The following is a 14,020-nucleotide window of genomic DNA, read 5'->3' on the forward strand; positions in this document are numbered from 1 at the left end:
GACAAAGCAGTAATTATTTGATCGATCCCGTAAGGCTGATGGGCTGAGTAAACCCTCAGCCGCTCGCTCAATTACTGAGCCACCTAAGCAAATGCTTAATTTCAGCCAGCATAGTCCAGAAGACTTTTCAGGATGAAGCTAATTTCATGCACTTGAGCACTCAGTTTAATCACAAGCAGTTGCCCTCATTCAAATCCAGGATCTCAGCAGTGCCAGCTCATTGCTCTGTGTGCTGCGCCACCCGTCGATTATATATGGCACAACTGTCAGGCAAATTGTATCTCAAAACGGTGTAGAATTTGTAACGTGCGGCCGTTATCTTAAGGAGACGCGGGGAAAAAACGAGAGACAAGCGGGGGGAAAAGGCAGGCCCGAACCGGCGCAAACAATCACCCAAGCTCTGCGGTCCTATAACGGCGCGTTTGTTCAAGTCCACGAACGATGGCTGTTGTTTTTGCTGAATATGAATGCTGTAGACTCCCCACCTGTGGTCATGGGCGCGCAGTTAAAACCGTCCCCGTCATAGCCCTGGTTGCAGCGGCAGGCAAAGGAGCCGGGGGTGTTGTGGCACGTGGCATCGTTGTGGCACACGCGCGTCACGCACTCGTCCACGTCTGAGACGAGTGCAAGGGGTGGGGGGAAGCGGGTAAGGGGGGGGTAAGGAACAACGCTCATCAGCCACAACCGGTGCCAGGAGACATCGTCGCACGTGGCGCTAATTCAATCTCACCCTGCTACGATGGTAAACAAGGAACCTCATGCGAGAGTGCCGTAATGCAATTCCATTCTAAAGAGCCTCTTGATGACGAGTGAAATGGGATGCAAGCTGGCACGCGCTGCGTTATGCTCTGTGAATAAGTCAATTAAGACAATCAGACACACGCGTAGACAGGGAGAGCTCTGTGACATTAAGCGTGTGCGGCGTGAATGCAATCGCTGCTGCTGATGCTTGGGCGATTGTATGCTGGTTGGGAAAAAGCAATATAAGCAGGGGTTACTGCACTTTCATCTCGGGTATATCCCAAAGAAGGCTGTGTGAGTAAAATATTTTATTACATACCATTTCAGAAAGGAACATAATTCCTGCATTCGTTATTTATAATCAGTCAACACACTGCACATATGAAAGTCTTTTTTTTTTGCCTTCAGCCTCCTTCCTTTGGTTAATAAAATATATGACACGTTTTTTTAGGCCAATCGTCCGTGACATAAAAGCTTTGATTTGCGATCGGCGCAGGGTCCAGTGCTCATCCCAGCCACGTGTTTTTTCGTGGAGGACCCCACGCGAAGTGTAGTCATTCGGGTTATTTCCCAACATAAACTATTCAGCGGACCGCGCTGGAACCTCGTCTCCCCCTTAAAGCCCCGTTGCAATGCTCACCCTGGATGGAGACCGTGATTTCCATTTCACCCGAGAGTGGGATTTTTCCCGGCTGTTTCAAAACTCTTGCGCGTTCAGGGTGCACGTGCGCGCACACACGCGGCACGGTGCTGGCAGGGCACAGCATTGCTCTCGGGCCGCCACCTTCCGAGGTAGCACAACGAAGGTCGGGAGACGACCCCGGCAAAAGGTAGAACGTCTCGCCATTCTACTCGCATGCTGCTCTCACGGCCGCGTGTTGCCGGGCTGTGCCGCAGATTTTTTGGCGCGACGTCCGGCGGTTTCCAGGAGCTGATATCGGCTCCGGAAGAAGCTCCCGGCAGTTATCCTGCGGAAGCTCCGAGCGCGGCAAGCGAAACGTCGGACGTCGTGCCGAGCGACACACGACACAACCCACATGGGCGTCGGAGAGCAGTGTCCTCAACAAAACCGGGAGCGGAGAGAGCTCCACGTGCGTCGACCTGAGTGGCCCTACCCTTTTTTTTTTTACGTAACTGACCAAAAAAAGACCCAGACTTTTGAGGGTCCCACTTGGGGAATATTCACAGATTTCCCCATGGAGAGGGAGGACGTCCTCGGGTGGGGGTGGGGGGGGGGGTGAAACCAGGACGGGTTTGGCAAACCCCTCGAAATGAACCGAAGCTGGAGCTGCCTCAAGACAGTGACCGCGAGACGCCGCCGTGAAGCACGCGGCTCGTACCGTCGCAGCGGTGGCCATTGCCCCAGTAACCGGGTAGACAGATGCACGTGAACTCCTCTCCGCCCACGTGCAGGCAACGGGCCCGGTCTGGAGGTGCACAGTTGTTTCTGCCATCCCGGCACGGATCGCTCGGGGGGGCTTGCTCTGAAGTGGTCGGGGGGGGGGGGGGGGTGGCAGAGAGGGTGGCGGTTGAGTTGGCAGACGAGACGCACGTACGCAATGGGCACCGCTGTGCGTGCAGCTTCCTGCGCTTGACCTGACTCGGTTAAGCCTGGAGTCTTTGTCTCTTTGTCGACGTCTGCTCTTTCCAGGATTTGCTTGCTTGTTGCGATGCACTTCACAAGAAATGTTAAGCAACTCTACGGAACGCTTTCATGACCAAGGCAACCTTTCTCTTCTCTTGTTCATTAAAAAGCCCGAGTTTCACACACATGCATATTGCGATAGAACACATCACGTGTCTTCTTTGATGTCAGTTACATTGCTCTACTTTTCCATATTTTATCCAATTTCCCTTCAAGGGGCGGCTGTCACCGAGTCCCATTTTAATGTCCCTTTTTCACTCCGGGCATCTGCTGTAACGACGCTGCTCGATCATTTAGCCGGTATTTTGTTTTACTTGCAGATTGGATGCATACATATTTCACGAAAAAAGACAGAAGAAAACCGGGGGCAGATTACCTCCCAAAAAGTTTGGGGAATTTAACTTAAAAGAACGCGCACTCATATTTACCACTCTCTACTTGAAGGTCACATATAATAATGGGTTATTATACCGCATATATATTTTCAGGCGCTATTCTGTCAGTAGCATAGAATAACAGCCTAAAGATACTTTTCTTGAACAGTCTTTTCAAGCAATCGCAGAGTGAAAAAGCTGTTTCTGACTCCAGTATATCAGAATGACTTTGCCCGGCTTCCCTCTCTGTCTCTCTCCCGCCTCAGAAGGGCAATTGCCTTAAACATTGCTATAAACAGAGCCTTACAATTACTCATCAGAGTTTGTTAAACATCAACAGTCGGTGAATTGTTATGTCATATTACCATGTAAATAAGGGTCTTCAACGTGATACAAGTTTGTGCAACTTTATATTTGAGCGCCTTGGTCTCAGCTTTCTCTTCCATAACAACTCGAAACGCTTGGTTAAACATGCTATTTAGGGACAATTATTTATTCACAGTGTTCTCTTTCTCTCTCTCGATTGCCATCGCGAGTTTCCCTAAGAATCCCTGCTACTCCTTACATAACCCACTCTCACGTCTCCACTCTAAGAGCCCTCTGTTTGGTTAATAATATAATAATGAGAGAGCAGCACTCTTATGTTTGACTCCATCACCTGTGACTTCTATTACCCATGTGAGTTCTAGGCTCTGCGGAAACCCCTATTCTATGCTGCCCTACGTCTTCATAGTTTTCCCCGTAAAATATGTTACAAAATGTAGTATTTTTATTATTAGTATCCACAATGCTGTGGATAACAGGAATCGTGGAGAAATGTCATCATAATATCCAGCAGTTATCCACATTTTTTTTTCCACTACATTAAATCGCGGAAAATGTTGCAGGCAATAGGAACTGTGATGCTCGTCCACAGGATCACCGTGCTTGAAAGGATTTCTACCGCGGTAATAATCCACAGGCATCTATCAATCAACCTATGGACAATGCCCTCCCCGCGTCGTGTCATTCACGATGGTCAAGCGAAGATATTTCACCATGTCGTGCAGTGCGGGTATTGCGTGACGCTGCTACTGGGTAGTTGGAAGCAGATACCCCCAACAACAGCGGAGAAACGACGCTCACAACAGCGAGCGGAGCAACTAAAAAGTTGGTGCAGTAGGGAGCACAGGTGGTGCATCTGCCAGTCATCTCAGTTAACCCAAATGACCTGGGTTCTCATGCCAGTGAACTTTGGATATTTCACGTGGCCTCAAGGTGCACCTAGCCTGGCATAGGCACCGTGGTGGCATCACCCTTCACTTCGTGGCGAATGGCAGGCTGCTGCTGTTGTTGTTGTTGTGAGGGTGTCCAGGACCGGTTTAGATATCACTCGTCGCTGATCTTAGCCATGGCTGGGAATCGAATTCTGTGTCCACAGCGCTCGGCACGAAACAGTGCGCCCCAACCCCCAACCCCTCGCTCGGTTATGAATGGGGAAACGTCAAAGCGCAGGTGTGTTGGTGCAAATAAAAAAAGAAACAGCTAAGGTGCGCGGCAACAGCACAGCCTGCGATTAAACTCCACCTGAAAGTCAGACGCCAGCCGGTGGGAATCTGGGAACGTTCCAAAGGGGGGCGAGGCAAAGGGCAAAACAAAAAAAACAATCGGAATGTTCACGTCCTTGTTCAGCGAGCCTTCGTGCGGTGAGGGGGCTCGTGTGTGTGATTTTAACAAGCGCACCTGTGCAGGTGGGCCGTGTCCTGTTAAACGAGCCAGCATTCGCCTCATTGCACTACCTTTTGAGCTTGGTATGCAATTAAAAGTTCCTTGTGATCGTTTGGAAATGGAAATTACCTTATTAATTCGGTATAAATGCACCCTTGCTGCTTCGGCACGTGAAGGCAAGCCAAAAAACAATTGTTATAAAAAAAACTTTCTTTTAATCTCATGCCAAAAAGGGCAGAAGACACAACAATTTGGCAATGGACTTCCCGTGGTTATTATTTTCACAGGAAGCTAGCCGACTGAAAGCTCGGTCTATCTTCTCAGACCTCGGAAGCCGAGTAAAGTCGAACCTGTTCACCGTTTGGATTGGGGAAATAGGGGGTTGTCACTTGTCCTGGTTTCCCAAGGAGATGCTTCTTCTTCCTTTGACATGTACCAGTTGCTTTTGTACCTCAGAAGTGCAGCCTCCATTAGGGCACGATTATTGGGTTGCTATGCTGAACCACGGATAACGCCTGCGAAGGCATCAGTGGCCCATTGCTTCTATCTTTGCATGAATGTCTCTGCCTTGATATCAGCCTGACACACAGTGAAGGTAAACCTAAGAGACAGGCGGAGTATTTACCACATACATATTGTATAAACTCTGTATACAGCTTGCAAGCATGTGCGGTTGCTTACATAACTGACGAGCAGTATCATTGCACAGTGCGTAACCAGTAAACATGGAATATTGTTCCAACGTTACATATGTATTGGCTAACCGGCGTGATGTTCATTATTTGAATCCGACGTACTGGCAAGGACATACTGTGTTCATGATTTTGGCAATCGCCCCGACTTCCATCTGCAAGTTACTCCGCTGCAGGTTGTGGGTGCGTGTCTGTGTGTACCAGTGTTGTTCTGCCATCTCTATACGGGGCGCCGCAATGGGTCCGATCCCAACCCTGAAACCTGGACATTTGAAGTTTGCATGGCTCTCTCCTTGTGGCCGTGTGAATTTTTCTCTGGGTCCTCCGGTTTTTCCCTCCACATTTAGAAACGTTCGTTGAGACTATTTGCCTGATATACATTTCTACATGATAAGACAATTGGTTGAGCTACCATTTGTGGTCAGGACGCTTCTAAAAAAGATCAATATAGCTCAGTGGGCCTTACCTGGTAAAATACAAATAATTTTAAGTAATAGTTACATTCACCGCTGCATCGTTGGTGTCTGGCATTCTTGTTCATCGTATGTGATAAATGGATATGTTGATTGCATTTGTGTTCATTTGCATGTTGTTCTTTGTTATGTGCACAGGCCGGCTGGGACATGTAATCGCCAAGAAAATCCCTTTGAATAAAGTAAAAAAAATAGTGAACGACGCAGTGGTGGCAGCGTGCTCTCAAGGCACGTGGCCAATCTGAGCCCAGCTTTGTTGACAACGATCCGCAGCGCTGCGTCAAAACGCACGGTACAGTAAGACTCGTCACCGTGAGTTTGACGGCGCGAAAATTAATCCGCTTTTCCGATCGGCATCCAAGACAATTATTATAGCGCGGGAAAGTAATCTTTCGTGATCATCGGAGAAAATGCGCTTTTAGTGAGATCCACACCACCACTCTATCACTCTACATTTCTTACATGGATGTCAAAGAATTTCCGTATTGGAAATGCAATCACTAATGTGGCCCATTAACAATGCCATCGAGGTTTATACCATATTCCTAGATGGGAGGTGACTGGTGCCTTGGGAAAATTATACGCACGCCAAACCAATGAGCCAACGCTGTTGGAACCCTCAGTTAGAATCCATGTGTGAGTGACCCTTAAATAAAACCAGCTTCTCAAGATGTTACATTCCCCCCCCCCGCCTACGATTGGCTGCAACTCTCTATAAACTCAGACAAACGACGGTATGGCAGCCGAATGAGTAAAACACACCTCAGAGGATGGTGTGATTGCATGTGACAGTGAGGGAAAAACGTATTTGATCCCCTGCTGATTTTGTACGTTTGCCCACTGACAAAGAAATTATCAGTCTATAATTTTAATGGTAGGTTTATTTGAACATTGAGAGACAGAATAACAACAAAATCCAGAAAAACGCATATCAAAAATGTTATAAGTTGATTTGCATTTTAATGAGGGAAATAAGTATTTGACCCCCTCTCAATCAGAAAGATTTCTGGCTCCCAGGTGTCTTTTATACAGGTAACGAGCTGAGATTAGGGAGTGCTCCTAATCTCAGCCTGTTACCTGTATAAAAGACACCTGTCCACAGAAGCAATCAATCAGATTCCAAACTCTCCACCATGGCCAAGACCAAAGAGCTCTCCAAGGATGTCAGGAACAAGGTTGTAAACATACACAAGGCTGGAATAGGCTACAAGACCATTACCAAGCAGCTTGGTGAGAAGGTGACAACAGTTGGTGCGATTATTCACAAATGGAAGAAACACAAAAGAACTGTCAATCTCCCTCGGCCTGGGGCTCCATGCAAGATCTCACTTCGTGGAGTTGCAATGATCATGAGAACGGTCAGGAATCAGCCCAGAACTACACGGGAGGATCTTGTAAATGATCTCAAGGCAGCTGGGACCATAGTCACCAAGAAAACAATTGGTAACACACTATGCCGTGAAGGACTGAAATCCTGCAGCGCCCACAAGGTCCCCTTGCTCAAGAAAGCATATATATGCCCGTCTGAAATTTGCCAATGAACATGTGAATGATTCAGAGGACAACTGGGTGAAAGTGTTGTGGTCAGATGAGATCAAAATGGATCTCTTTGGCATCAACTCAACTCGCCGTGTTTGGAGGAGGAGAAATGCTGCCTATGACCCCAAGAACACCATCCCCACCGTCAAACATGGAGGTGGAAACATTATGCTTTGGGGGTGTTTTTCTGCTAAGCGGACAGGACAACTTCACCGCATCAAAGGGACAATGGACGGGGCCATGTACCGTCAAACTTGCGTGATAACCTCCTTCCCTCAGCCAGGGCATTGAAAATGGGTCGTGGATGGGTATTCCAGCATGACAATGACCCAAAACACACGGCCAAGGCAACAAAGGAGTGGCTCAAGAAGAAGCACATTAAGGTCCTGAAGTGGTCTAGCCAGTCTCCAGATCTTAATCTCATAGAAAATCTGTGGAGGGAGCTGAAGGTTATAGTTGCCAAACGTCAGCCTCGAAACCTTAATGACTTGGAGAAGATCTGCAAAGAGGAGTGGGACAAAATCCCTCCTGAGATGTGTGTAAACCTGGTGGCCAACTACAAGAAACGTCTGACCTCTGTGATTACCAACAAGGATTTGCCACTAAGTACTAAGTCATGTTTTGCAGAGGGGTCAAATACTTATTTCCCTCATTAAAATGCAAATAAATTTATAACATTTTTGACATGCGTTTTTCTGGATTTTTTCACTGTTCAAATAAACCTACCATTAAAATTATAGACTGATCATTTCTTTGTCAGTGGGCAAACGTACAAAATCAGCAGGGGATCAAATACTTTTTTCCCTCACTGTATGTGGGCCAATGAGGGTTGTTTGACCATATTTCACCACGCTAGTCAGTGCGAATTCGTCGAGTTAAAAGCCCACGTCCGATTCAAATGTCACTTGCCACTGATGGCAGCCATGGCTGGGGATCGCACTGAGGTCACCAGGTTCATAGTGCAGTCCGTTAACTACCACCACAATTTACGTGGAACCATATTTTATCGGCATGAAATAATTGACCCCGCATCCTCTCTGCCAATCGATTGTCATCATTCAGGGTCACGAGATCCATTCAAGAAGTCGTTTATTCTTCGTCTCATTTTCGCCTTCTCATTCGCATTATCTCCCGTTGGTTTTGTCTCTGCTTTGCAGTTTTGTTTGCCTGGGAACCGATGTTTTTGTTGATCAAACCCGACTCAAGAGCTTCTTAGCTCACAGGGTACTTCGAAATAAACTGGACTGGATTCACTGAACTGAATTTGCCCAACATTAACATCCGCACATCGTTTGCCTACATCACAAATAATCGATCCTGCCACGCTTGACCGATGCGCAGGACTCGATAAGAGTTAATGAATCGATGCATCTTTGCGTGCCCCGCCCCCCCCGCCCCCCCCGCTCGTACGTGCGTGTCATTACTTGGCGGCGACTAGGAACAGATACAAAATTAGCACATTAATTAAACATAGTCACAAGTTGTATTTATACCGTCGCTGGGCGGAAATGATGGGGACTCAACGAGAAGCACTGCACCCTGGGGAATGAATGCATTATCCGCAGTGAACCCCCCCACCGAATATCCAACTTCGCCTGAAAAGACAATTTGAGCTTCTCCCGCTCTCTCTCTCTCTGCCCCCCTCTGTAAACCTCACCTGTAACTGACTGCAAAAAATTATGTAGAACATCAGTTGGCCAAAACGTCAAGATATTCCTGGATGTATATATATGCATACACACATGTGACAATGTTTAGTTAATATATATACATGTATATATACACATATACACATGCATATATACATATATACATGCATATATACACATGTATATATACAGTGTGTATATACAGTGTATATATACATGTGTATATATACATGTGTATATATACATGTATGTATATGTATATACATGTATATATGTATATACACACATGTATATATATACATGTATATATAGATGTATATATACATATATACATGTATATACATGTATGTATATATACATGTATGTATATATATACAAGGATGCTGCCGCGGTGCAGTGGTTTGAGCACTGGACTTGCAATTCAGAGGTCGCCACAATTTGACCTCCCAGTGCAGGAGTTAAATAAATGAGCACATCTATGAAATCCCTCCCGCCTCTGTCCACCCAGAAGTGTAAATGGCTACAACCACAGTGAGTTGTATGTGTGTTGAACTTATTTTGGCAAAATATTGAAGATAGTTGATCAGCAGGTCAGCTGCATGTGGTGGACTAAAGTGTCCAGTGTTGAAGAGCCGTCCAAATACCCTCTCAAGGGATTTCTCCGGAGTTGTTCTGCTAAAAGTGACATGAGCAAGTATGCGTGTATGTACGCATGTATGTACATATGTATGTATGTTGAGAGTAATCGCAGGGTTGCACCTGTAGCAACGTTTTCTATCCGTGCTTGCAGTACGTTTTGTGTCTGTGTCTCGGTTTGTGCGTACCTGTGCAGGTGTAACCGTCGGGACTTGGCTGGTAGCCGGCCGAACAGTGGCATCTGTACGACCCCGGTAGATTTTCACATTGGCCGTACGGACCGCAACGGCTCACCTGGCATTCATCGGTATCTGTGCGGTAAAGAAGAAGGGCGAGGGGTTGTAGGCATGAAACGGCGTGACCGTTTTGCATTTAAAAAAAAAAACAACACATCGATGCCATGTGATCATCGTTCATCTTAAATATCCATAATATAGGTTTTTTTTTTGTTGGGTTAGATCGTGTAAATATAAATGTGTCGATAAACCCGCCACCACCCGACACAGCCGATTAGTAACCCAAGCATGTCAATTTGTTACTAGTACAGCACGCCGGTGTGTTGGAGAGAACATCCACAACATTTACAATCTGAGTAGAATGTGTCACTTGTAATCACAACTAGCATCATCAGACGGACAGCCAGATTTGTGGAGACAAACTCCTGGTTCGTTCCTTAATTAGAGTGACAACAAACTTACTAGTCAAAAGTTATCAAGTAATATCTATTTCATACAAATATAGTAACATATTTTTCACAGTAATTGACAATATAGCAATTTATGTGATATAACAATGTTCACAATAAATTTAATCGTTGAACTATCCACAGTGTAGCTGACAGCATGTGCGTTTAAATAGTTACAGATTGAGCCCAGACCTCACAATTCGCTTGTCTGTGCCACCCGAGGTGGCTTAACTTTAGTGGTTCTGAAAACGTGTTTACGTGGTGAACAAGTTTATTTGATTTTTGCTACACGGATGGTCCCATAAGCCAGTTGCCCTGCTATTTTATGGGGGGGGGGGGGATCTGTGGTGCGTGAGCGCAGCAACAATAAGAAACAAAAGACAAAAACACCAACATCGCAGGGAGCGAGTACAGGCCCCTTCGGGAATATGGCACGACTAACAAGCGAGGTGCTTGACGGTCACAAGAGAAACGCATGCGAATAAAAAAATTAACAGTGCAAATATAGTAGGAGAGTAAGAGGCACCAGAAAAAGTGACGTACGGCTGGTGCAAGTAAGTCTAATTGTCACATCGCCACACGCAAGTCGAAAAAGACAATGCAAACATGAGGGAGCAAGGGGGTGTCAGAAAGAAGTTACGCACATGTTCCACTAAGCCCTATGTTTTGGTTTAATAAGGAGATAAAGAGTGGGAGTGAATGGAAGGAACGGAGCTGTGAGGGTATTCCAGAAACGTCGTGCAGCAACGTGAGAAGACTTTGCCGTACAAAAACCGGAGGAAGGGCCTTTGCTATTGATGCCCCCAGGGTCTGGAATGCTATTGCCAATAAACTGCAACTTGAATCACTACCTATGAGATCTTCACTCAAAACTGCTCTAGAGGAGTTGTACACCCATAGTTGCCACTGCTATTCAGTGGCCTAAAATAAAATAAAATGTTTTGCGCTGGATGACTGCTGCAAAGTATTAACTGTATTTTGATATAGTGTGCTGATCTTAAAGGTGCATTGAAAAATGTGATACTCCGACTGATGCTCCTGTTGTTGTGGAGTGACTCATGCAGCCAGCTATGGCTCTAGGGTTTGGTGTTACATGTTATTTATGTAGTTTATTGTTAAAAATTCGGTCACAGTCCCTGTGATCACTGTTACATTGCATTTATGGCTTTATTTTGGTGATTTCGAAAACGTTTTTCTTGGCCATGTTTTTGTTTATTGTAGTACGGAGTTAGACTGATGGCCTTAAGCTTAGTTGTCTTGTGGTTGTTGTTGTTGTTTGACTTGCATCCCACTGGTATTTTTGCACACAGCGTTGGTGTACGGTGCTATTTCAGGAATATTTTGATGTTTTTCTCCTGGATTTTCTGTTTGCACAGTCACATAGTCACTTTAAGATGTTTTTCTTGTTCATGTTTTTGTTTTTTGTTTGTTGAGGTTGCACCCGATTCAAGAGCCGAATGGCTCACAGGGCTATACCTAATAAATGGAACTATGAACTTGTTACCAAGCAAAGAGTGAATGATTTGATAACCATTTAAAACGAGATAATTATTTCTAATTATCAAATAAGCCAGTACGAATAAAGCCAGTGCGACTACAGTTTGGCTACGTTGGACTAATTGTAACAATTTGTAGACCTGTGGTAGGCTAAGTTGAGTTAACCGCAGTCAGAGAAATAAAACAATAAATAAATGAAATTTGCAGTCATTTTTTTGAAAGACATTTCTTTTTCTTCCAATCGTACTTACAGTACAGCAAAGCGCAACGACCGATGCAAGTGACAATGTCCAAATGGTCGGAACGTTTACGGGGGGAAAAACGGACATCGGGCCGATCGTCGCGCCGAGAAATGTAACGTCGTATCGCGTGAGAAATGATACGGCGGCAAGCCCTCTTGAGCGAGCGCGAGCGATGGCCCACGACGGTAAATGCCAAAGTCTCCCCCATTCCCCCGCCTCTGCAGCCCGAGCCCGGTTTTTGTCTTGTCTCAGAGCAGGCAGCTCCCGCGAGCGCGGCGGTGACGGGAGCAGCGATTAAACTTCCTCTCCCTCTGGCTGGTGCTACCGCTGCTCCCTTGCAGTGCGCGCGCTTGTACCCAAGGCTTGGCCTCCCACAGTGCTATTTTGAACAAGTGGCAAATCAATTATTTATGTGCAGCACACGGCAAAGGGACGCGCAATTCGACTCAACTCGCAGAACTTGACTAAGCGGCGTGTCGCTCTTTGTACACACGCGCGCAAAGTGTATTTATCTATCATCACGAATATTTATTTGACATACGTAATTTTTTCTCGTGATTACACAGCGGAGATCAGAATCGGAATCTTAATTTATACTGGAGGAATCCGAGGAGCTATGAAGCTCTTCTTCACAGATGTCCAGTTAGGGGCGGGTCAGAAAGTTAAAACAACAAACAATACAACACACACGATGGGAGTGCAAAGAATAGGAGAGGTAAGCCAATCACACATTTTTTTTATTTTACCAGGTAAAGTCCACTGAGCTATGTAGCTCTTTTTTTAGAAGCGACCTGGCCACAAATGGCAGCTCAATGAAGTGGCTTATCACGTGGAAATTGATAGCAGCCAAATCATCTAAATAATCTAAACGCATGGGGATTAATTGACTATACTTCACCACCACTGATCAATGTGGGTTGGTAAAAGGGAGTCGAGAAAGGCCAGTTATCGAACTGAGGTATTCAGGTTGATAGTTCAGTGCACGAACGACAGTGCCACCCTTCCCTTTAAGTGCCCAGACATTTTTACATGAATGCAGACAGAGACTGCAATAATGCTGGCTGTAACACTGAATATTAAATCACGTGGATGTTTATAAATAGACATAAAATTACAGTCGTCTTCTTTTTTGGATGGCGGTGAGTTGATCATCAATCTTTCTATGTTCATGTCTACGCGTGAGACGGTGAACGGCTTCCCGTGAACATCTGGCATGGTGCCGGCGAATGATCGTCAGGATGGACATCTGTGAAAAAGAGCTTCATAGCTCATCGAATTCCTCCAGTCTACATCAAGATTCTGATTCGGATCGAAGCCAGCAGTGTTTTTACTCTGTGTTCAATGGCTTGAGATACAGACCAACACGGAGGCTAGCAGACGCACATGAACACCGATAGGCTTACAACGATGACGAGAGACTCCTGATGAATAACCGAAAATCTCCCGGCGAACGACTGAGCCCAATAACGGTTTCACAGTGCCCTCCACGGAAAGTGCAACGCCGTGAAATCTCGCGGCACGGTCGGCAACGTGAATTCGGCGGCGACGATTACAGGCGAAGCCAAAGAACGCGTTCCTCACCCACCGCCGCCGCCGCCGTATCACCGGCCTCTTCCGCGCAAATAGAAATCCAAACGCGGCAGGCTGGCGTCGTGAATAACGATGCCCGATTCACGCGAGAGAGCAGTAGGTAACAGCGGTTTGCGTATCACATTCGTCAGTAGCAACACTTGATCCCCTCTTACACTTTAAAACTCACACGCGTCCACCCACGCTCACAAGTGACTGACTGTGCGCGCCGTCAAGAGCCGAAGCAGCCATCGTTTTTACATTTCACCCTGCGAACACTGTTTGGCTTGAAAGTTTAATAATTTCAGTTTCAGCAATTATTGTATTGGCTGTGTCGCCGGAGACCAAGTCGCAATGATGGGTAACACAGAATCAATGACGAGTCATTCATCAAGGTTGACAATTTAGCCGAGCCCACAGCGCCAAGATGCATGAATAAGGACCTCATTGTGCTGATAGAGAACCACATTCGCAATCAATCAGCCCTTAATTGTAATAATTACTGGCACAGATGCTTCCTCAATTATTCATGACCAGGTAAGTAGAAGCTCAATGGGACAAAAATGTATCT

The 14,020-nt window shown here is 46.0% G+C and overlaps 1 protein-coding gene across 1 annotated transcript in view; it reads right to left on the minus strand.

Annotated features, from left to right (window-relative positions):
- LOC116948311 (nidogen-2-like) overlaps positions 1 to 14,020 on the minus strand; it is an 86,762-nt gene that overhangs the window by 24,862 nt on the left and 47,880 nt on the right. The window contains exons 12-14 of the mRNA XM_032964854.2: positions 9,645 to 9,767; positions 2,082 to 2,225; positions 486 to 614 (exon numbers count right to left, since the gene is read on the minus strand). Coding sequence (XP_032820745.2) covers positions 486 to 614; positions 2,082 to 2,225; positions 9,645 to 9,767 — 396 coding nt within the window. The remainder of the gene's footprint in view (positions 1 to 485; positions 615 to 2,081; positions 2,226 to 9,644; positions 9,768 to 14,020) is intronic.

Source organism: Petromyzon marinus, chromosome 33, assembly GCF_048934315.1.
Source record: "Petromyzon marinus isolate PM22_M1 ecotype Great Lakes invasive population chromosome 33, UKy_Petmar_22M1.pri1.0, whole genome shotgun sequence".
NCBI classification, from domain to species: Eukaryota; Metazoa; Chordata; class Hyperoartia; order Petromyzontiformes; family Petromyzontidae; genus Petromyzon; species Petromyzon marinus.